This window comes from Entelurus aequoreus, linkage group LG25 (assembly GCF_033978785.1).
Source record: "Entelurus aequoreus isolate RoL-2023_Sb linkage group LG25, RoL_Eaeq_v1.1, whole genome shotgun sequence".
Classification (NCBI taxonomy): domain Eukaryota; kingdom Metazoa; phylum Chordata; class Actinopteri; order Syngnathiformes; family Syngnathidae; genus Entelurus; species Entelurus aequoreus.
Window position 1 is genome coordinate 4309991 of NC_084755.1, and position 24690 is coordinate 4334680.

The 24690-nt window shown below is 37.5% G+C and overlaps 1 protein-coding gene across 1 annotated transcript in view; it reads left to right on the plus strand.

Moving 5' to 3' along the window:
- The window catches only part of LOC133642431 (ras-related C3 botulinum toxin substrate 1-like), a 25978-nt gene extending 1497 nt beyond the window's left edge, over nt 1-24481 (plus strand). The window contains exons 2-6 of the mRNA XM_062036607.1: nt 14221-14292; nt 16346-16463; nt 16537-16599; nt 20923-21082; nt 23456-24481. Coding sequence (XP_061892591.1) covers nt 14221-14292; nt 16346-16463; nt 16537-16599; nt 20923-21082; nt 23456-23586 — 544 coding nt within the window. The 3' untranslated portion in view covers nt 23587-24481. The remainder of the gene's footprint in view (nt 1-14220; nt 14293-16345; nt 16464-16536; nt 16600-20922; nt 21083-23455) is intronic.
- Nucleotides 24482-24690: the final 209 nt, after the last annotated feature.

Below are 24690 nucleotides of genomic sequence, written 5' to 3' on the forward strand. Positions count from 1 at the left end.
TAACAGCGTTGGTGCTAGGAATTTTCAAAATGGGGTCCCACTTTTCAATCAATCTATCAATGTTTACTTATATAGCCCTAAATCACGAGTGTCTCAAAGGGCTGCACAAGCCACAACGACATCCTCGGCTCAGATCCCACATCAGGGCAAGGAAAAACTCAACCCAATGGGACAATGAGAAACCTTGGAGGGGACCGCAGACGTGGTATGTTTTAGCACTTTCATGGCGACTTTACTGACGGATATAAGTAAGAACTTTACACTACTTTATATTAGAAATGGCACTAAAACATTTACTACTAAAACATTTTTTGAGCGCCGTGTGTAATGTTCTATTTTTTCAATGGAACATTTAAAATGGTGGTGTTGTTTACTTGAGACTTATCTCTTATGATTAGTTAAAGTACCAATGATTGTCACACACACACTAGGTGTGGTGAAATTTGTCCTCTGCATTTGACCCATCCCCTTGTTCACCCCCCCTGGGAGGTGAGGTGAGCAGTGAGCAGCAGCGGTGGCCGCGCCCGGCAATACATTTTTGGTGATTTAACCCCCAATTCCAACCCTTGATGCTAAATGCCAAGCAGGGAGGTAATGGCTCCCTTTTTTATAGTCTTTGGTATGACTCGGCCGGGGTTTGAACTCACAACTTACCGATCTCAGGGCGGACACTCTAACCACTAGGCCACTGAGTAGTTATGTTTGACACCCTGTACCAAATAAAATATTGTAGCGTCCCGGAAGAGTTGGTACTGCAGGGAATTCTGGGTATTTGTTCTGTTGTGTTGCGGTGCAAATATTCTCCCGAAATGTGTTTGTCATTGTTGTTTAGTATGGTTTCACAATATGGCACATGTTTATGACCGTGTCGGCGATGTTTATACGGCCACCCTCAGTGTGACATGTATGGCTGTTGACTAAGTATACTTCATTCACTTGTACAGGGGATGTTGAAAAGCAACATGGTCATTTAAATTGGCTACAATCATACAGAATCACGGCTTTTCTTGACATCTTCCATTTAAGACAATTATCAGCGAACCGCCAACACTGATATTGCACCTTTTTGGTGGCCATACGGTTCTTCAAAAGCTAGGGACAAGCGGTAGAAAGTGGATGTTTTTCTGTAGTGAGGAGAAAGGGTTAAAGGAGATATATGACAAGGTGGGAGCTTGTACACGCTCATAACTTTTCCAACTGGGTGTGGTGGATACCACAGCTGCACAGTCATGCGTGGGTCTGTATTCATTCACCTTGATTTTGACACACCGACTTGCACACGTTTTGTCTGTTTCCTTTTCCCCTAAAACAGGGTTTGGCAACCCAAAATGTTGAAAGAGCCATATTGGACTGAAAATACTGACTTTTTTAAATTATTTTTTTAATAAAAAATTTTTTTATTTAATTTTTTAAAATTTTTTAATAAACCTTTATTTATAAACTACAACATTTACAAACAGCTGAGAAACAATAATCAAAATAAGTATGGTGCCAGTATGCTGTTTTTTTTCAATAAAATACTGGATAGGATAGAAATGTAGTTTGTCTCTTTTATCCGATTATTAATCGATTAATCGAAGTAATAATCGACAGATTAATCGATTATCAAATTCATTGTTAGTTGCAGCCCTAGATGTAAGTGTCTATATTAGTTACATTAGCCTACTATCAAAATGACTACTATCAAATCTTCATTGGCAGAAATGTTGAAATGTAATATTTATTCTACACAATTTCACAACATTGGAAAACATTAGTAAAACACAGGCTTCTCAGGGGGTTAAATAACTCCTGGAAATGATAGTCTTAGAATGGCCAAAGGTATAGATGTGTGTGTCCAAGTCAAAGGAAATGGCGGGCGGTCTTATTTTAATTGATTTATTACAATCTTTGCAAGCTGGGTAACGTTTGCTGTGGTCTGGAACAACATGCACACAAACAACTATTTGAAATGCAGCCAACATTACATACAGATAAAATGTCATGAGACATGCAAATATAAATGAAATACGCAGAGGACAAAAATAAAGGAAATTAAATGAGCTCAAATATACCTACAAAACGAGTCATAATGATGCAATATGAACATTCAGCTAGCCTAAATAGCATGTTGGCATCGATTAGCTTGCAGTCATGCACTGACCAAATATGCCTGATTAGCACTCCACACAAGTCAATAACACCAACAAAGCACAGCTTTGTGCATTCACGCAGAGCATAAAAAGTTTGGTGGACAAATTGAAACAAAGCAGGGGTGACATAAAACACGTCTTTCTGTGGCAGCGTCGGAGAAAGTTATACATGTGAATAAATTAGCATAAAAAGTTTGGTGGACAAAATGAAACAAAGCAGGAGTGGCATAAAACACGTTTTTCTGTGGCAGCATCGGAGAAAGTTGTACATTACGTACACTAACCTGCTCATTGGCCTTGTGGTTAAAGTGTCCGCCCTGAGATGGGTAGGTTGTGAGTTCAAACCCCGGCTGAGTCATACCCAAGAGTATAAAAATGGGAGCCATTACCTCCCTGCTTGGCACTCAGCATCAAGGGTTGGAATTGGGGGTTAAATCACCAAAAATTATTCCTGAGTGCGGCCACTGCTGCTGCTCACTGCTCCCCTCACCTCCCAGGGGGTGAACAAGGGTGATGGGTCAAATGCAGATAATAATTTCGCCACACCTAGTGTGTGTGACAATCATTGGTACTTTAACTTTTTTTTTAACTTTACATGTAAACAAACTTGGGTGAGTTCAAGGACGGACGAATTTAGTTACGACAAAACGGCGCTCGCCGAATGAAGCATGTGTATTATAAACAGTGGGATTTCTAACAATTAGGGAGGTTTGTGTCGTGTTTGTCTTACAGAAACCATATTAAAACAAAAAATATATTCCCCCCCCCATTTTTTCCATTTTCATACATTTTTGAAAAAGTTCCAGGGAGCCACCAGGGCGGCGCTAAAGGCGCTCGCTGACCCCCACCCTAAAATGTACAGTCATGGACCAGGACCGCGCCTCCACAAAACCACATTGAACATACACTTAAAATGAATAATGAATTAATGAACCGTGTTAGTCCACGGCGCTAAAGAGTGTGTATTTGTTGATTAAAAAATACGAATTGATCAAATTTAGAGCTTCCACGTCTGAAGCTGACAGATGGATACTTGGCAGTGCATGAGTGGCGGGTTCATCTAATCCAGGGGTCACCAACCTTTTTGAAACCAAGAGCTACTTCTTGGGTACTGATTAATGCGAAGGGCTACCAGTTTGATACACACTTAAATAAATTGCCAGAAATAGCCAATTTGCTCAATTTACCTTTAACTGTATGTTATTATTAATAATTAATGATATTTACACTTAATTGAACGGTTTAAAAGAGGAGAAAACACGAAAAAAATGACAATTACATTTTGAAACATAGTTTATCTTCAATTTCGACTCTTTAAAATTCAAAATTCAACCGAAAAAAAGAAGAGAAAAACTAGCAAATTCGAATCTTTTTGAAAAAATAAAAAAAATAATTTATGTAGCATCATTAGTAATTTTTCCTGATTAAGATTAATTTTAGAATTTTGATGACATGTTTTAAATAGGTTAAAATCCAATCTGCACTTTGTTAGAATATATAACAAATTGGACCAAGCTATATTTCTAACAAAGACAAATCATTATTTCTTCTAGATTTTCCAGAACAAAAATTTTAAAAGAAATTCCAAAGACTTTGAAATAAGATTTAAATTTGATTCTCCAGATTTTCTAGATTTTCCAGAATAATTTTTTTGAATTTTAATCATAATAAATTTGAAGAAATATTTCACAAATATTCTTCGTCGAAAAAACAGAAGTTAAAATGAAGAATTAAATTAAAATGTATTTATTATTCTTTACAATAAAAAAAATAAATTTACTTGAACATTGATTTAAATTGTCAGTAAAGAAGAGGAAGGAATTTAAAAGGTAAATGTGTTTAAAAATCCTAAAATCTTTTTAAGGTTGTATTTTTTCTCTAAAATTGTTTTTCTGAAAGTTATAAGAAGCAAAGTAAAAAAATTTATGAATTTATTTAAACAAGTGAAGACCAAGTCTTTAAAATATTTTCTTGGATTTTCAAATTCTATTTGAGTTTTGTCTCTCTTAGAATTAAAAATGTCAGGCAAAGCGAGACCAGCTTGCTAGTAAATAAATACAATTTAAAAAATAGAGGCAGCTCACTGGTAAGTGCTGCTATTTGAGCTATTTTTAGAACAGGCCAGCGGGCTACTCATCTGGTCCTTACGGGCTACCTGGTGCCCGCGGGCACCGCGTTGGTGACCCCTGATCTAATCAATTTGTTTTCATCATTCAAATTATGCTGAAAATGTACATAAGAAAAAATGCATGTGTAAAATCAGTGAAGAAAAATGTGCCAACAACTCAAAATACACTGCCGGTAAATCATAGAGATGTAAATCTCTTTGTGATGTTCAATTCGATATCACGATACATGGGTTACAATGCGATTTAAAAACGATTTCTCTATAAAACAGAACAATTTGATATAGTGGATGAAGGATTAAATTCTATAGTTAACATTTTTGATGGACACATTCTGTGCTCGCAGATGGACATCCCACACCAAGCGCAAATCCGAAATACAAAAAAATTTGCATTTTAGGAACATATATGGGAAGTGTTTGCTGTTTGAAGGACTTATCAACAAGTTTAATGCATCTTAAAATATTCATAAATTGAATAGCGTGATGTTCCTACTTTGCGGAAATTCATCTACCACAGGGGGTCTGTGACGGTGTAGTTTAAAGGCCTACTGAAATGAATTTTTTAAATTTAAACGGGGATAGCAGATCCATTCTATGTGTCATACTTGATCATTTGGCGATATTGCCATATTTTTGCTGAAAGGATTTAGTAGAGAACGACGACGATAAAAGTCGCAACTTTTGGTCGCTGATTTAAAAAAAGCCTTGCCTATACCGGAAGTAGCGTGACGTCACCGGAGGAAGGACTCCTCACATTTTCCCATTGTTTACAATGCAGCGAGAGAGATTCGGACCAAGAAAGCGACGATTACCCCATTTGAGCGAGGATGAAAGATTCGTGGATGAGGAAAGTGAGAGTGAAGGACCAGAGTGCAGTGCAGGACGTATCTTTTTTCGCTTTGACCGTAACTTAGGTACAAGGGCTCATTGGATTCCACACTTTCTCCTTTTTCTATTGTGGATCACGGATTTGTATTTTAAACCACCTCGGATACTATATCCTCTTGAAAATGAGAGTCGAGAACGCGAAATGGACATTCACAGTGACTTTTATCTCCACGACAATACATCGGCGAAGCTCTTTAGCTACTGAGCTAACGTGATAGCATCGGGCTCAAATGCAGATAGAAACAAAATAAATAAATCCCTGACTGGAAGGATAGACAGAAGATCAACAATACTATTAAGCCATGGACATGTAAATACACGGTTAATAATTTCCAGTCTGGCGAAGCTTAACAATGCTGTTGCTAACGACGCCATTGAAGCTAACTTAGCAACGGGACCTCACAGAACTATGATAAAAACATTAGCGCTCCACCTACGCCAGCCCTCATCTGCTCATCAACACCCGTGCTCACCTGCGTTCCAGCGATTGACGGAAGGACGAAGGACTCCACCCGATCATCCGTGCGGTCGGCGGCTAGCGTCGGCTAGCGCGTCTGCTATCCAAGTCAAAGTCCTCCTGGTTGTGTTGCTGCAGCCAGCCGCTAATACACCGATCCCACCTACAGCTTTCTTATTTGCAGTCTTCATTGTTCATTAAACAAATTGCAAAAGATTCACCAACACAGATGTCCAGAATACTGTGGAATTTTGAGATGAAAACAGCTTTTTTGTGTTTGATTCAATGGTGTACCGATACTTCTGTTTCAACGATTAACGTCACGCGCATACGTCATCATACATAGACGTTTTCAACTGGAAGTTTAGCGGGAAATTTAAAATGGCTCTTTATAAGTTAACCCGGCCGTATTGACATGTGTTGCAATATTAAGATTTCATCATTGATATATAAACTATCAGACTGCGCGGTCGCTAGTAGTGGCTTTCAGTAGGCCTTTAAAAAAACAGGTCTGGAGACGTACAAATATCCAGGTAGTCGAGGTAGAGATTCCAGCTGCTCTATGTCCCAAGCAAAGGATTTATGTGCATAAGTTTTGACTTGCCTCTGCTTTGTAAGACCCGTCACATTGTATTAAGGTCAAACTGGGAAGGTGAATTAGAAGTGGATTTTACATATGAGGAATGGTATGACAATTTACTTCCTCTAGCTTACAACAATAGTGTTTTCAATTGAAAACCTTTTTTTTTTTTTACACCTAAGATTCAAAGTAAAATATTTTTAAATCTCAGCCATGTTGGAGACAATGTAAGTCATTAAAATTCACATCATACTCATATTTTTCGAAACTGTACAAAGCTAAAATCATTTTCGGAAGAATTACACTCCGTTATGTGTAAAGTGCTGGAATATAAAATTTCAATGACGTGTAGGACTATGTATTTGGGACACATTGGTTTATTATTTGTTTAACAGCTTCCAGGAAAGCCATCGCAAGATCCTGGTACACACCTGAACCCCTTACTGAAAAACCATGGCAGGTCATTAGCAATGAAATATAGACAATGGAGAAAATGACTCATATACTAAATCTGAGGGAAGACCTTGTTTGAGAAAAGATGGTTGAAGTGGATAACATCCATGATACTTACCCCTAGGGGGGGGGGGGGGGGTGTTACCCACATATGCGGTCCTCTCCAAGGTTTCTCATAGTCATTCACATTGACGTCCCACTGGGGTGAGTTTTCCTTGCCCGTATGTGGGCTCTGTACCGAGGTTGTCGTTGTGGCTTGTACAGCCCTTTGAGACACTTGTGATTTAGGGCTATATAAATAAACATTGATTGATTGATACTTATTCTTGGGAGATGATAAGCAACCTACTGGAAACTTATGTATGTTCCCACAAGCATGTTATGTTATTTTGTTTATTAAGGACTATTACCATTGTTTTTTTAATTGTTTGTTTATAGATAGGATGTAGTTATTTTACTATTTTTTCCTTTTCTGTTTTTGAGTGTGGATACTGGTATTTTTGTTTTCGGTCAAGTCTATGTAAATTTTTTTCTTAAACTCCAATTAATAAGTTTAAAAAAAAACCTCACGTAACTGCAAACTTTACATTTGATTGGCTGGTTCTGAGACCCAATCAATTGCTTCAGTCTCAATTTACCTAAAGTGGATCTTGAGTTATAGTCACTATTATGTTAGATCCACTATGGACTAGTGCAGGGGTCACCAACCTTTTTGAAACCAAGAGCTACTTCTTGGGTACTGATTAATGCGAAGGGCTACCAGTTTGATACACACTTAAATAAATTGCCAGAAATAGCCAATTTGCTCAATTTACCTTTAACTCTATGTTATTATTAATAATTAATGATATTTACACTTAATTGAACGGTTTAAAAGAGGAGAAAACACGGAAAAAAAATGACTCTTAAATTTTGACACATAGTTTATCTTCAATTTCGACTCTTTAAAATTCAACCGAAAAAAAGAAGAGAAAAACTAGCTAATTCGAATCTTTTTGAAAAAAAAAAAAAAAATTTATGGAACATCATTAGTAATTTTTCCTGATTAAGATTAATTTTAGAATTTTGATGACATGTTTTTATATAGGTTAAAATCCAATCTGCACTTTGTTAGAATATATAACAAATTGGACCAAGCGATGAGGTGGCGTCTTGTCCAGGGTGTACCCCGCCTTCCGCCCAATAGTAGCTGAGATAGGCTCCAGCGACCCCGCGACCCCAAAGGGAATAAGCGGTAGAAAATGGATGGATGGATGGATGGACCAAGCTATATTTCTAACAAAGACAAATCATTATTTCTTCTAGATTTTCCAGAACAAAAATTTTAAAAGAAATTCAAAATACTTTGAAATAAGATTTAAATTTGATTCTACAGATTTTCTAGATTAGCCAGAATAATTTTTTTGAATTTTAATCATAATAAGTTTTAAGAAATATTTCACAAATATTCTTCGTCGAAAAAACAGAAGCTAAAATGAAGAATTAAATTAAAATGTATTTATTATTCTTTATAATAAAAAATAAAAAAATTACTTGAACATTGATTTAAATTGTCAGGAAAGAAGAGGAAGGAATTTAAAAGGTAAAAAGGTATATGTGTTTAAAAATCCTAAAATCCTTTTTAAGGTTGTATTTTTTCTCTAAAATTGTCTTTCTGAAAGTTATAAGAAGCAAAGTAAAAAAATTAATGAATTTATTTAAACAAGTGAAGACCAAGTCTTTAAAATATTTTCTTGAAATTTTCAAATTCTATTTGAGTTTTGTCTCTCTTAGAATTAAAAATGTCGAGCAAAGCGAGACCAGCTTGCTAGTAAATAAATACAATTAAAAAAATAGAGGCAGCTCACTGGTAAGTGCTGCTATTTGAGCTATTTTTAGAACAGGCCAGCGGGCTACTCATCTGGTCCTTACGGGCTACCTGGTGCCCGCGGGCACCGCGTTGGTGACCCCTGGACTAGACTCTCACAATATTATGCTAGATCCACTCGACGTCCATTGCACCGGTCGCCCAGGGTTTCCAAGGTTTCTCATTGTCATCCCATTGGGTTGAGTTTTTTCTTGCCCTGATGTGGGATCTGAGCCGAGGATGTCGTCGTGGCTCGTGCAGCCCTTTGAGACACTCATGATTTAGGGCTGTATGAGTAAACATTGATTGATTGAGTTGTGAGCAAAAAAAAATTCTGCACTGAATTTTTATACACAGGATTTTAAAACACAGAACAGTCGTCTCTTGCTTATTGCGATTAATTGAGACCAGACATAACCGCAATATGATTTCCGCAAAGTAGAATTCTTACAAATAAATAAAAAATGTTTCATAGTTGGAACATAAAACTTTTTGTGGCTTTCTAAATGTTTTTTTTTTTACATTATTCAAGCCTTCTAAACATGAAGTAACACCCATACAGTCCCTTAACACTCGTTTCACCCAATATCGTAGTCTTGAGTTTGTACCGTACTTATCTGTATTTCTGAGGATCCTCTAAGCCAGTGGTGTCAAACGTACGATCTGGCTCGCAAACAAGTTTTATCCGGCCCGCAAGATTAGTTTTGCGAAGTATAACAATTAACTGCAATTTTTCAATGGAAGAAACTGCTGTTCTAAATGTGTCCACTGGATGTCGCAATAGCAATTCTTGTATCCCCTGCTGCCAATGAGTTTAACACCTCTGCTCTAAGCATGATTGTCGTCGCCTGGCCACTTAAACACGAACACTATGTGAAAATACTTTGTCAGGTCCTGGGTAATTCCTCTAAGTCAGGGGTCACCAACGCGGTGCCCGCGGGCACCAGGTAGCCCGTAAGGACCAGATGAGTAGCCCGCTGGCCTGTTCTAAAAATAGCTCAAATAGCAGCACTTACCAGTGAGCTGCCTCTATTTTTTAAATTTTATTTATTTATTAGCAAGGTGGTCTCGCTTTGCCCGACATTTTTAATTCTAAGAGAGACAAAACTCAAATAGAATTTGAAAATCCAAGAAAATATTTTAAAGACTTGGTCTTCACTTGTTTAAATAAATTCATTAATTTTTTTTACTTTGCTTCTTATAACTTTCAGAAAGACAATTTTAGAGAAAAAATACAACCTTAAAACTGATTTTAGGATTTTTAAACACATATACCTTTTTACCTTTTAAATTCCTTCCTCTTCTTTCCTGACAATTTAAATCAATGTCAAGTAAAAAAAAAATATTTTTATTGTAAAGAATAATAAATACATTTTAATTTAATTCTTCATTTTAGCTTCTGTTTTTTCGACGAAGAATATTTGTAAAATATTTCTTCAAACTTATGATTAAAATTTAAAAAAATTATTCTGGCAAATCTAGAAAATCTGTAAAATCAAATTTAAATCTTAATTCAAAGTCTTTTGATTTTCTTTAAAAAAAAATTGTTCTGGAAAATCTAGAAGAAATAATGATTTGTCTTTGTTAGAAATATAGCTTGGTCCAATTTGTTATATATTCTAACAAAGTGTAGATTGGATTTTAACCTATTTAAAACATTTCATCAAAATTCTAAAATTAATCTTAATCAGGAAAAATTACTAATGATGTTCCATAAATTCTTTTTTGAAGTTTTTCTCTTCTTTTTTTCGGTTGAATTTTGAATTTTAAAGAGTCGAAATTGAAGATAAACTTTGTTTCAAAATTTAATTGTCATTTTTTTTCGTGTTTTCTCCTCTTTTAAACCGTTCAATTAAGTGTAAATATCATTAATTATTAATAATAACATAGAGTTAAAGGTAAATTGAGCAAATTGGCTATTTCTGGCAATTTATTTAAGTGTGTATCAAACTGGTAGCCCTTCGCATTAATCAGTACCCAAGAAGTAGCTCTTGGTTTCAAAAAGGTTGGTGACCCCTGCTCTAAGTTATAATTGGGCTTTTAGTGCAGAAACCAATGACCAAAATGTTTCTGTACAAAGTTTGTGACCTTGACAGACGTAGCTACGATAGTTGGCTCTGATTTGAGCATTCCATGTTAGCTTTGCGTGTCTCTGTTGTTGTTTCACACTGATCACGACAAAGATGTGTTGCTGATGTTGAAGATAAAGCGCACCAAATAGTTCATCTCCACTTTGACCGGGCAATTGGTAATAGGTCATAGCAGTGTTTCTTAACCATAGGACCAAGCCTATTGTTTGATCACCAAAAAATATCTCCATACAGACCACAGTGGTACTCAGTTGTAATACATTTTCCACCACTTTTGGCAGTAATGACAATCTCACACAGAAGTCTGGATCTATAGTAAGAGAAGTTTAAGTTTTATTGACCCTTCTTATGCACTATGTTTAGTTAGTACTTATTTTTCTAATCAGCCTGATCTAAGCCTAAGGTTTATGTGTTTAAATAAATAATATTTGTGATTAACACATGGTTTAATGTCATTTGATAATGGCTTTTTGCCGATATCCGATATTCCGATATTGTCCAACTCTTTAATTACCGATACCGATATCAACCGATACCGATATCAACCGATATATACAGTCGTGGAATTAACACATTATTATGTCTAATTTGGACAACCAGGTATGGTGAAGATAAGGTACTTTTTAAAACAAATTATAAAATAAAATAAGATAAATAAATTAAAAACATTTTCTTGAATAAAAAAGAAAGTAAAACAATATAAAAACAGTTACATAGAAACTAGTAATTAATGAAAATGAGTAACATTAACTGTTAAAGGTTAGTACTATTAGTGGAGCAGCAGCACGCACAATCATGTGTGCTTACGGACTGTATCCCTTGCAGACTGTATTGATATATATTGATATAAAATGTAGGAACCAGAATATTAATAACAGAAAGAAACAACCCTTTTGTGTGAATGAGGAGGGAGGTTTTTTGGGTTGGTGCATTAATTGTAAGTGTATCTTGTGTTTTTTATGTTGATTTAATTTAAAAAAAAACCGATACCGATAATAAAAAAACCGATACCGATAATTTCCGATATTACATTTTAACGCATTTATCGGCCGATAATCCTAACCACTGCCGTTGTCTTTGGCAAGACACTTCACCCACCTGGCTCCCAGTGGCACCTACGCTGGTGTATCAATGTACAGGACTCCCTTGAAAAAGAGATTCTTAATCTCAACGGGACCTTTCCTGGGTAAATAAAGGTTAAAAAAAAAAAAAAGGTTAGACATAATTTCTATGAGTAAGAGTAAGATGACTAATTGTGTGAATGTTCCAAAACATTCACACACATGGTTTTCTACACCAAAATTAATCTATTTATTATTATTCATCTACTTCTTCTTCTCTACATTTTGCGCTCTACCTTCCACATTTTTCACCCGATTCAAACCGCTCCACTTTCAAACTGTTCAGCCTATTCGGCAATCGCAGGCTTTCCATTGAAAAATTTCCCAGAATTCCAGGTTTTCCAGGACATTTTTTTCCCATTCAAAATGAATTGGACATTTTTCAAACTTCCACCATTTCCACATTTTTCAACCGATTCAAACCGCTCCACTTTCAAACTGTTCAGCCTATTCGGCAATCGCGGGCTTTCCATTGAGAAATTTCCCAGAATTCCAGGTTTTCCAGGACATTTTTTCCCATTCAAAATGAATTGGACATTTTTCAAACTTCCACCATTTCCACATTTTTCAACCGATTCAAACCGCTCCACTTTCAAACTGTTCAGCCTATTCGGCAATCGCGGGCTTTCCATTGAAAAATTTCCCAGAATTCCAGGTTTTACAGGACATTTTTTTCCCATTCAAAATGAATTGGACATTTTTCAAACTTCCACCATTTCCACATTTTTCACCCAATTCAAACCGCTCCACTTTCAAACTGTTCAGCCTATTCGGCAATCGCGGGCTTTCTATTGAAAAATTTCCCAGAATTCCAGGTTTTCCAGGACATTTTTTTCCCATTCAAAATGAATTGGACATTTTTCAAACTTCCACCATTTCCACATTTTTCAACCGATTCAAACCATTCTACCTTATGCAATGTTAATATTTGCTTACATGTCCCTTGGCAAGTTTCACTGCAATAAGGCGCTTTTGGTAGCCACCCACAAGCTTCTGGCCAGCTTCTGGTTGAGTTTTTGACCACTCCTCTTGACAAAATTGGTGCAGTTCAGCTAAATTTCTTGGTTTTCTGACATGGACTTGTTTCTTCAGCATTGTCCACACGTTTAAGTCAAGACTTTGGGAAGGCCATTCTAAAACCTTAATTCTAGCCTGATTTAGCCATTCCTTTACTAGGGATGTCCCGATAAAACTTTTTCACTTCCGATACGATACCGATATTGTAGCCTTGAGTATTGGCCGATATCGATATCAATACGATACGATATAGGCACGAATCATACATATATTTATTCCTTATTTTGTTGTGTGGAGTGTTAGAAAAGGCTTGATAAAGTGATGTTACTGTTACTGACGTTGTAGTGTTAAAACAGAAAACAATAGTCAGCAAGAGTAGGTAAAGGAAAAACTGACCCATTTATTATTAACCAATTGGTTACATAAATTTAACCTTCAACATAAGAGTATTACCTCAACAAATCCAATAAAAACAAAATGTTATATTTAAAGTGCAAAATAACCACTAATACCAACATAATTATACAATTGAATAGAATAAATTAGAAGACCTTGAAAAATAACCTAAATAAATCCAATTAAAAAACAAAAAAACATTTTAAAGTGCAAACATTTCAAGTTCACGTCAGTTATATGCATGCTGGATCAGAGACGCTCTTCTTCCGCGGCCGGCACCAACGTTAATTAAGGGGCATTGCCGCCACCTACTGTGTTGGAGTGTTATCAAACCAGAGTCACCTATTATAGACGAGCTGCAGCGGTAAATGGACAGCTTATATCGGAGCGCTTGTATCGGAGTTTTTAGATTCAGTCCGATAAAATCCGATATTCACTTTTTTGGCTAATATCGGACTGATTTCCGATATCAATATCGGATCGGGACATCCCTATCCTTTACCACTTTTGAGGTGTGTTTGGGGTCATTGTCCTGTTGGAACACCCAACTGTGCCCAAGACCCAACCTCCGGGCTGATGATTTTAGCTTGTCCTGAAGAATTTGGATGTAAACCTCCTTTTTCATTGTCCTATTTACTCTCTGTAAAGCACCAGTTCCATTGGCAGCAAAACAGGCCCAGAGCATAGTACTACCACCACCATGCTTGACGGTTGGGATGGTGTTCCTGGGATTAAAGGCCTCACCTTTTCTCCTCCAAACATATTGCTGGGTATTGTGGCCAAACAGCTCCATTTTTGTTTCATCTGACCACAGAACTTCCCTCCAGAAGGTCTTATCTTTGTCCATGTGATGTCAGATGAAACACAAATTGAGCTGTTTGAATCGCGGTTAATCCGCTAGTAAAATACTCTTATTTTGAGCAATCAATGGTCAACAACAAGGTTGACACAGATGAATATCATCAGGTTTTCAATAGTAGTTAAAATATGAATTAAAATGAATATATGTATTTTAGACATACTTAAACAAGTTACTGATCTCTTGTATTAGTAACAAACTGAATGGCAATTTGACTCATGTCAAAGGTAAATGTGTTTTTTCTGCCCTATAGAGCTGTGGGTAAGACCTGCCTGCTCATCAGCTACACCACCAATGCCTTTCCTGGAGAGTACATCCCCACAGTGTGAGTATTTTTACGTCACCGACCCACTATCTGCACAGTTGCCTTCCTTTATTGTTAACGTAGAGATAAGGGTGGTTTGTCGAGGTGGAAATCTGGTCGCTTGCAGAACAGGTTAGAATTACGTCACAACCAGTCAGGGAAATAGATGTTTTAACTTCCTACAGCGTGTTTGAGATTCTTGTTGGTTTCTAGGCCTGATAAGTTGTATGTTTGGATCAAGTGTGTGAAATTGTACTCCTTTTTTTTACAATGACTTATAACAAATATCTGACTGACTTAATAGTTTCTTTGGACCATCCATGCAAATACTTATCGACGAACCAATGATGCACTTTAATTCATTTTTACCACTTTTATTATTCATAATGTATATTTTACACCTAATTGTCCAATGTTTAGAGGGAACATTTATTTTCGCGCCACCACTATTTGTTGTATTATCACAAATTTAAAAAGCATATACATATAGATACACCGTATAAATGTTAGGGTGTCAAAATTAAAGTTAAAGTACCAATGATTGTCACACACACACTAGGTGTGGTGAAATTTGTCCTCTGCATTTGACCCATCCCCTTGATCACCCCCTGGGAAGTGAGGGGAGCAGTGGGCAGCAGCGGTGCCGCGCTCGGGAATCATTTTTGGTGATTTAACCCCCAATTCCAACCCTTAGCGTTAATTGATGTGATAAATCACAAAAAAAATTGCATTAATCATGCAATTTATTTTGATTGTACAAGCTCTTTTACCTTAAAGGGGAAATGCACTTTTTTGGGGGAATTTTGCCTATCGTTCACCATTGTGAAAGTCACGGCGATGGATGTTTTTTTTACATTCTAAATGTCAAATAAATGCGATTTAAAAAGTCTGCTTACATTGTAGCCTATGGGAGCTGCGCAATTCCGCCTATAAAGCCCTTAAAAACCATGTAAACACCTCCATTGAGGTTTTATATACATGATATAAGTATATATGTAATGTACCGTAATTTCCGGACTATAAGCCGCACCTGACTATAAGCCGCACTAGCTAAATTTAAGGGAAAATACAGATTGCTCCATATATAAGCCGCACCCGACTATAAGCCGCAGGGTTTTGATGTGTAATTAGCGTAGTATATAGGGGTTCCTGCTACCACGGAGGGGATTGTCGGGACAGAGATGACTGTTTGGGAACGCAAAGCGTCCCATTTATTAACTATAAATCTTAAAATCATTCAATCAAACTTTCACATCTTTGACATGGCGAACAGCATTCGTGCAGAGTACAAATAATACAACGGTGCAAAGTAATACAAAGTGCTCGCCTGTATGTTATCAAAATAACCAGCCTACCGGTACTAAAACCACCGAAATCCTCTTTGTCGGTGTCGGAGAAGAACAGGCCGTATATAAGCCGCACCCTTGTATAAGCCGCAGGGACCAGAACGAGGGGAAAAAGTAGCGTCTTATAGTCCGGGAATTACGGTAGTAATTTATGATAACATTTAATATTGACATATTTTGATCATTTTAAGCATACGCGGCGCACTAATTTAAAAAAAGGCATCACAGCGTTTGCTTTTTTCCCCCTTCATCACTGATTATTTACTCACTGCAGACTTTATTAGAGCCAACATACATGATAAAACATCACTTACTGTACGATGTCTGCTGTCATTAGGATGCCTGCTGCTAGGATGTTTAAATATTCCCATTTAGGTGAAGAATGACTCATAATCCTCATGAAGAAATGGGGGGACCAAATGTCTTTTCGAGTCATCCTCGCCGGTTTCGGGTCCTAAATGTCAGAATTTACCAACTTGTCAGAATACCTACTCAGACTTCTTCTGTCCAGGTGAGATGTATGATTTATGATCTAGAATAAACTAACAGGGAGCAAAGAAGCGAGAAAGCTGCCGACCACTCGATGTACACATAGGGAAACACGGAAGTGATCACGGCACCGCTTTAGTTTGTCTGCGTTAGCGCTTATAATAACGATTTTACTAATACTTGGTTAATATTCAAGGTACAAAATGTAAATGGAGTGTTGTTGTGCGTTCTCTTGTCAGCTTCGATAACTACTCTGCCAACGTGATGGTTGACGGCAAGCCTGTGAACCTGGGCCTGTGGGACACAGCAGGACAGGAAGACTATGACAGACTCCGCCCACTCTCCTACCCTCAGACGGTGATGACCCACAGGTCGCATGGCACTCGCTCGATTCTTCAAGGCTCTGATTGCATTTTCTTGTCCACACCAGGACGTGTTTCTCATCTGCTTTTCGCTCGTGAGTCCGGCTTCCTTTGAAAACGTCCGTGCCAAGGTGAGTTCATGCACACCATGTAGCATATATATATATATATATATATATATATATACAGTATATATATATATATATATATATATATATATATATATATATATATATATATATATATACAGTCAAGAAAATAAGTATTTGAACACCCTGCTATTTTGCAAGTTCTCCCACTTAGAAATCATGGAAGGGTCTGAAATTTTCATGGTAGGTGCATGTCCACTGCATGAGAGATAACCTAAAAAGAAAAATCCAGAAATCACAATATATGATTTTTTAACAATTTATTTGTGTGACAAAGCTGAAAATAAGTATTTGAACACCAACATTAATGTTTGGTAGAGTAGCCTTTGTTTGCAATTACAGAGGTCAAACGTTTCCTGTAGTACTTCACCAGGTTTGCACAGACTGCAGGAGGGATTTTGGCCCACTCCTCCACACAGATCTTCTCTAGGTCAGTCAGGTTTCTGGGCTGTCGCTGAGTAACACAGACTTTCAGCTCCCTCCAAAGATTTTCAATTGGATTAAGGTCAGGAGACTGGCTAGGCCACTCCAGAACCTTGATATGGTTCTTACGAAGCCACTTCTTGGTTTTCCTGGCTGTGTGTTTTGGGTCATTGTCATGTTGGACGATCCAGCCACGACTCATCTTCAATGATCTGACTGAGGAAAGGAGGTTTTTGGCCAAAATCTCACAATACATGGCTGCAGTCATCCTCTCCTTAATACAGTACAGTCGTCCTGTCCCATGAGCAGAAAAACACCCCCAAAGCATGATGCTACCACCCCCATGCTTCACAGTAGGGATGGTGTTCTTGGGATGGTACGCATCGTTCTTCTTCGTCCAAACACGTATAGTGGAATTATGACCAAAAAGATCAATTTTGGTCTCATCTGTCCACAAAACTTTCTCCCATGACTCCTCTGGATCATCCAAATGGTCATTGGCAAACTTAAGACGGGTCTTAACATGTGCTGGTTTAAGCAGGGGAACCTTCCGTGCCATGCATGATTTCAAACCATGACGTCTTAGTGTATTACCAACAGTGACCATGGAAACAGTGGTCCCAGCTCTTTTCAGGTCATTGACCAAGTCCTGCCGTGTAGTCCTGGTCTGATTCCTCACCTTTCTTAGCATCATTGAGACCCCACCAGGTGATATCTTGCATGGGGCTCCACTCCGATTGAGATTGACCGTCATGTTTAGCTTCTTCCATTTTCTAATGATTGCTCCAACAGTTGACCTTTTTTCACCAAGCTGCTTGGCAATTTCTCTGTAGCCCTTTCCATTCTTGTGGAGTTGTACCATTTTGTCTCTGGTGTCTTTGGACAGCTCTTTGCTCTTAGCCATGCTGAATGTTTGGGTCCTACTGATTGTATGGGGTGGACAGGTGTCTTTACGCAGCTAACGACCTCACACAGGTGCATCTGAGTCAGGATAATACAGTGGAGTGGAGGAGGACTTTTAAAGGCGGACTAACGGGTCTTTGAGGGTCAGAATTCTAGCTGATAGACCGGTGTTCAAATACTTATTTTCAGCTGTATCACACGAATAAATTGTTAAAAAATCATATATTGTGATTTCTGGATTTTTTTTTAAGGTTATCTCTCATACAGTGGACATGCACCTACCGTGAACATTTCAGACCCCTCCATGATTTCTAAATGGGAGAACTTGCAAAATAGCAGGGTGTTCAAATACTTATTTTCTTGACTGTATATATATATATATATATATATATATATATATATATATATATATATATAGCATTTGTTTATTTGCCAGCACTAGATTGTTTGTTACCAGTAGCATCACAAACATCAGCTCAGTCAGCATCTAAGGCAGACCTGGGCAAATGAAGGCCCGGGGGCCACATGTGGCCCTTTAAGCTTTTCAATCTGGCCCGTCGGACATTCTCAAATAATTATTTTTAGATGTTTAAGATGTAAAGTGTAGCTGCCATTATGATGTGCACTCATGTTTACTAATGACCGTAACTAAGTCTTCAACTATACTAAGTCTTTCAATGGTTGGAATATTCATGATATACTAGTTACTAGGGATGTCCGATAATGGCTTTTTGCCGATATTCCGATATTGTCCAACTCTTTAATTACCGATACCGATATCAACCGATACCGATATCAACCGATATATGCAGTCGTGGAATTAACACATTATTATGCCTAATTTGGACAACCGGGTATGGTGAAGATAAGGTACTTTTTAAAAAATAAAATAAAATAAGATAACTAAATTAAAAACATTTTCTTGAATAAAAAAGAAAGTAAAACAATATAAAAACAGTTACATAGAAACTAGTAATGAATGAAAATTAGTAAAATTAACTGTTAAAGGTTAGTACTATTAGTGGAGCAGCAGCACGCACAATCATGTGTGCTTACGGACTGTATCCCTTGCAGACTGTATTGATATATATTGATATATAATGTAGGAAGCAGAATATTAATAACAGAAAGAAATGGGGGGAGGGAGTTTTTTTGGGTTGGTGCACTAATTGTAAGTGTATCTTGTGTTTTTTATGTTGATTTAATTTAAAAAATTAAAAAAACGATACAGATAATAAAAAAAACGATACCGATAATTTCCGATATTACATTTTAACGCATTTATCGGCCGATAATATCGGCAGGCCGATATTATCGGACATCCCTACTAGTTACTATGGTCATCTATCTAGTTACTGTGGTCATCTAATTAGTTACTATTGTCATTTAATTACAAACCCCGTTTCCATATGAGTTGGGAAATGGTGTTAGATGTAAATATAAACGGAATACAATGATTTGGAAATCATTTTCAAGCCATATTCAGTTGAATATGCTACAAAGACAACATATTTGATGTTCAAACTGATAAAAAAAAATTTTTTTTTGCAAATAATCATTAACTTTAGAATTTGATGGCAGCAACACGTGCCAAAGTAGTTGGGAATGGTGGCAATAAATACTGATAAAGTTGAGGAATGCTCATCAAACACTTATTTGGAACATCCCACAGGTGAGCAGGCTAATTGGGAACAGGTGGGTGCCATGATTGGGTATAAAAGTAGATTCCATGAAATGCTCAGTCATTCACAAACAAGGATGGGGCGAGGGTCACCACTTTGTCAACAAATGCCTGAGCAAATTGTTGAACAGTTTAAGAACAACCTTTCTCAAGCAGCTATTGCAAGGAATTTAGGGATTTCACCATCTACGCTCCGTAATATCATCAAAGGGTTCAGAGAATCTGGAGAAATCACTGCACGTAAGCAGCTAAGCCCGTGACCTTCCATCCCTCAGGCTGTACTGCATCAACAAGCCACATCAGTGTGTAAAGGATATCACCACATGGAACACTTCAGAAACCCACTGTCAGTAACTACAGTTGGTCGCTACATCTGTAAGTGCAAGTTAAAACTCTCCTATGCAAGGCGAAAACCGTTTATCAACAACACCCAGAAACGCCGTCGGCTTCACTGGGCCTGAGCTCATCTAAGATGGACTGATACAAAGTGGAAAAGTGTTCTGTGGTCTGACGAGTCCACATTTCAAATTGTTTTTGGAAACTGTGGACGTCGTGTCCTCCGGACCAAAGAGGCAAAGAACCATCCGGATTGTTCTAGGGTGAAAGTGTAAAAAGCAGCATGTGTGATGGTATGGGGGTGTATTAGTGCCCAAGACATGGGTAACTTACACATCTGTGAAGGCACCATTAATGCTGAAAGGTACATACAGCTTTTGGAGCAACATATGTTGCCATCCAAGCAACGTTACCATGGACGCCCCTGCTTATTTCAGCAAGACAGTGCCAAGCCACGTGTTACATCAACGTGGCTTCATAGTAAAAGAGTGCGGGTACTAGACTGGCCTGCCTGTAGTCCAGACCTGTCTCCCATTGAAAATGTGTGAAGCCTAAAATAGCACAAGGGAGACCCCCGGACTGTTGAACAACTTAAGCTGTACATCAAGCAAGAATGGGAAAGAATTCCACCTGAGAAGCTTCAAAAATGTCTCTTCAGTTGTGTTGTTAAAAGGAAAGGCCATGTAACACAGTGGTGAACATGCCCTTTACCAACTACTTTGGCACGTGTTGCAGCCATGAAATTCTAAGTTAATTATTATTTGCAAAAAAAAAATAAAGTTTGAGTTTGAACATGAAATATGTTGTCTTTGTAGCATATTCAACTGAATATGGCTCGAAAATGATTTCCAAATCATTGTATTCCGTTTATATTTACATCTAACACCATTTCCCAACTCATATGGAAACGGGGTTTGTAAAACCCTAATAGAGTTAACAAATACCTCCTTGCCATTGTACAGTGGTACCCAGAGGTGAGACACCATTGTCCCAACACCCCCATTATCCTGGTGGGCACCAAGTTGGATCTGAGAGATGACAAGGACACCATCGACAAGCTGAGGGAGAAGAAACTCTCCCCCATCACCTACCCACAAGGCCTGGCCATGGCCAAAGAGATCAGTAAGCATCTTACTTCCACTTGTTCCTCCCAGAACCTGAGACAACATGCTGGGTTCATACGGGGGCTTAAAAACCTTGAAAATGCTCGGATTTTGGGTGAAGTGCCTGGAAATATTCATCATATTTCTCAGCAGTCCGACTCAAGAGGCCAAAAATGCCACAAAGATGCAGCAGCATAAAGACATGTGCCCAATAATATATCATTATTGGAATTACCCATATATTCCCATTCATTCCCATATATTCACATTCATTCCCATTCATTCCCATATATTCCCATATATTCCCATTCATTCCCATATATTCCCATATATTCCCATTCATTCCCATATATTCCCATTCATTCCCATATATTCCCATTCATTCCCATATATTCCCATTCATTCCCATATATTCACATTCATTCCCATATATTCCCATATTCCCATTCATTTGCATATATTCCCATTCATTCGCATATATTCCCATTCATTCGCATATATTCCCATTCATTGCCATATATTCCCATATTCCCATTCATTCGCATATATTCCCATTCATTCCCATATATTCCCATATTCCCATTCATTCCCATATATTCCCATTCATTCCCATATATTCCCATTCATTCCCATATATTCCCATTCATTCCCATATATTCCCATTCATTCCCATTCATTCCCATATATTCACATTCATTCCCATATATTCCCATATTCCCATTCATTTGCATATATTCCCATTCATTCGCATATATTCCCATTCATTCGCATATATTCCCATTCATTCGCATATATTCCCATTCATTCCCATATATTCCCATATTCCCATATATTCCCATTCATTCGCATATATTCCCATTCATCCCCATTAATTCCCATTCATTCGCATATATTCCCATTCATTGCCATATATTCCCATTCATTCGCATATATTCCCATTCATTCCCATATATTCCCATTCATTCCCATATATTCCCATTCATTCGCATATATTCCCATTCATCCCCATTAATTCCCATTCATTCGCATATATTCCCATTCATTGCCATATATTCCCATTCATTCGCATATATTCCCATTCATTCCCATATATTCCCATTCATTCCCATATATTCCCATTCATTCGCATATATTCCCATTCATTCCCATATATTCCCATTCATTCCCATATATTCCCATTCATTCCCATTCATTCCCATATATTCCCATTCATTTGCATATATTCCCATTCATTCCCATATTCCCATATATTCCCATTCATTCGCATATATTCCCATATTCCCATTCATTTGCATATATTCCCATTCATTCGCATATATTCCCATATTCCCATTCATTTGCATATATTCCCATTCATTCGCATATATTCCCATTCATTCGCATATTCCCATCCATTCCCATATGTTCCCATTCATTCCCATATATTCCCATTAATTCCCATATATTCCCATTCATTCCCATATTCATTCCCATTCATTCCCATATATTCCCATTCATTCCCATATTCATTCCCATTCATTCCCATATATTCCCATTCATTCCCATATTCATTCCCATTCATTCGCATATATTCCCATCCATTCCCATATGTTCCCATATATTCCATTAATTCCCATTCATTCCCACTAATTTCCATTAATTCTAATATATTCCCATTCATTCCCATTCATTCCCATATATTCCCATTCATTCCCACTAATTCCCATTCATTCGCATATTCCCATTCATTCCCATATATTCCCATTCATTCCCATATTCATTCCCATTCATTCGCATATATTCCCATCCATTCCCATATGTTCCCATATATTCCATTAATTCCCATTCATTCCCACTAATTTCCATTAATTCTAATATATTCCCATTCATTCCCATATATTCCCATTCATTCCCACTAATTCCCATTCATTCGCATATTCCCAGACATTCCCATATATTCCCATCCATTCCCACTAATTCCCATTCATTCCCATATTCATTCCCATTCATTCCCATCCATTCCCATGGACGGTGTCCAACTTTGATTAATCAAAAAATGGTCAATATTTACAAACTTCCCGTGGTAAATTTCCGAAAAAGTTTCTGGAAACTTTCCACCCCTTTGCAACCCTAGCTGTAAGTAAGAAAAAGAAGAAGAAATGTGGAAAAACAACACCAATGGAGATGACATTGAATAGTCACACTGCTTCATTTTCTATGCCCCATTCAGTTAATGATAACTGCTGCTTCAATGTTAGCTTTTAGCAGATTTTCCCTAATGTTCCTACGACAGCATTTGGTGAGCTCCAACAACAAGCCTATGGATTGACTCACACTGGTTTTCACCTTTTGAAGGCTGCTGGGAACACTGGAACACTGACCTTGATCACGTGTCTTTACCGTTCTTCTCCAGGTTCCGTCAAGTACCTGGAGTGCTCGGCTCTGACTCAGCGCGGCCTTAAAACCGTGTTCGACGAGGCCATCCGCGCCGTCCTCTGCCCTCCGCCCGCCAAGAAGAAGAGGAAGAAGTGCAGCCTCCTCTAAGAGTGACAGGCAGTAATAGCACACCATAACAATGTACGTCGCTTGTGTAGATGTAGCCAGCAGCTAGTCACACACATCGTGTCTCACAACTCTGACAATTGAAATTCATTCAGCTTTTTTATTTTCTTTTTTTTTTAGTAAAACAATGGTGGAGCTGTTTATTTTGTTTACAGTCTGGGTTCTTTTAAGTGGACATCTTGTTGCCAAATACATACTGCAAAAAAAAACAAGAATGCTGCTGTTTGTCCAAACATGTTCATATCAAATCAAAGTGCAGGTTTGCAGACACCAACAGTGCTATTATTATTATTATTATTATTATTATTAGTAGTAACCATTCTACGTCCCGACTGGACCTTTTTCATTTTACCATAAGGCACCTCCCCAATATTGTGGTGTTTGGTGGCGGGGTACAAGAGCACCTTTGATGCTCCTTGGGCATTTATCAAAAACCTTTTTTTTTGTAAAGTCGCATCACGACTGGCGAAATTTCAGTGCCTGTTAGTAAGAAAGCTACTGTCAGTTATACTCTTTTGTTATAATCATGTGATTCCTTCACTCACTGTATTGTTAACCTAACACTATGAATATGCTTTTATGCTACCTTAACCTCCATACTATCTGTGTGTCATTGTGCTGAGAAAGCATGTATGTGCGACATATACTGAAAAGTACAAACATTTGTCATTGCTTACATTTATATTTTTGTTTGCCTCGTTACAAAAATGTATTTGAACTACTAAAAAGGGGTAAGAACACGCTCGTCTTTTTTGTACTCGGACATCAAGCTGTGCTTCAATTCAAGCCAATTGTGGTGACTGTTGTAGTTTTATGGATTAAAAAAAAAGCTATTGTCACTTTTTTGAAAACGCCAATAAAGTCCAGTAAAATCAAACCTGTTGTGTTTGTACTTTGTAACGACAACACAAACACTTTGGATGTTGACTGACCCAAACACGGAACAATGATAATCTACTACACCGCATGACTATGATTTTGTCGGTATACTTAATAACTGGTACAGGGTTTGTTGCAGCAAACCTAGCAGTATGAATCACAATCAAAAATACTTGAATAATCCCCCAGGGGAAATGAAGATTTTCA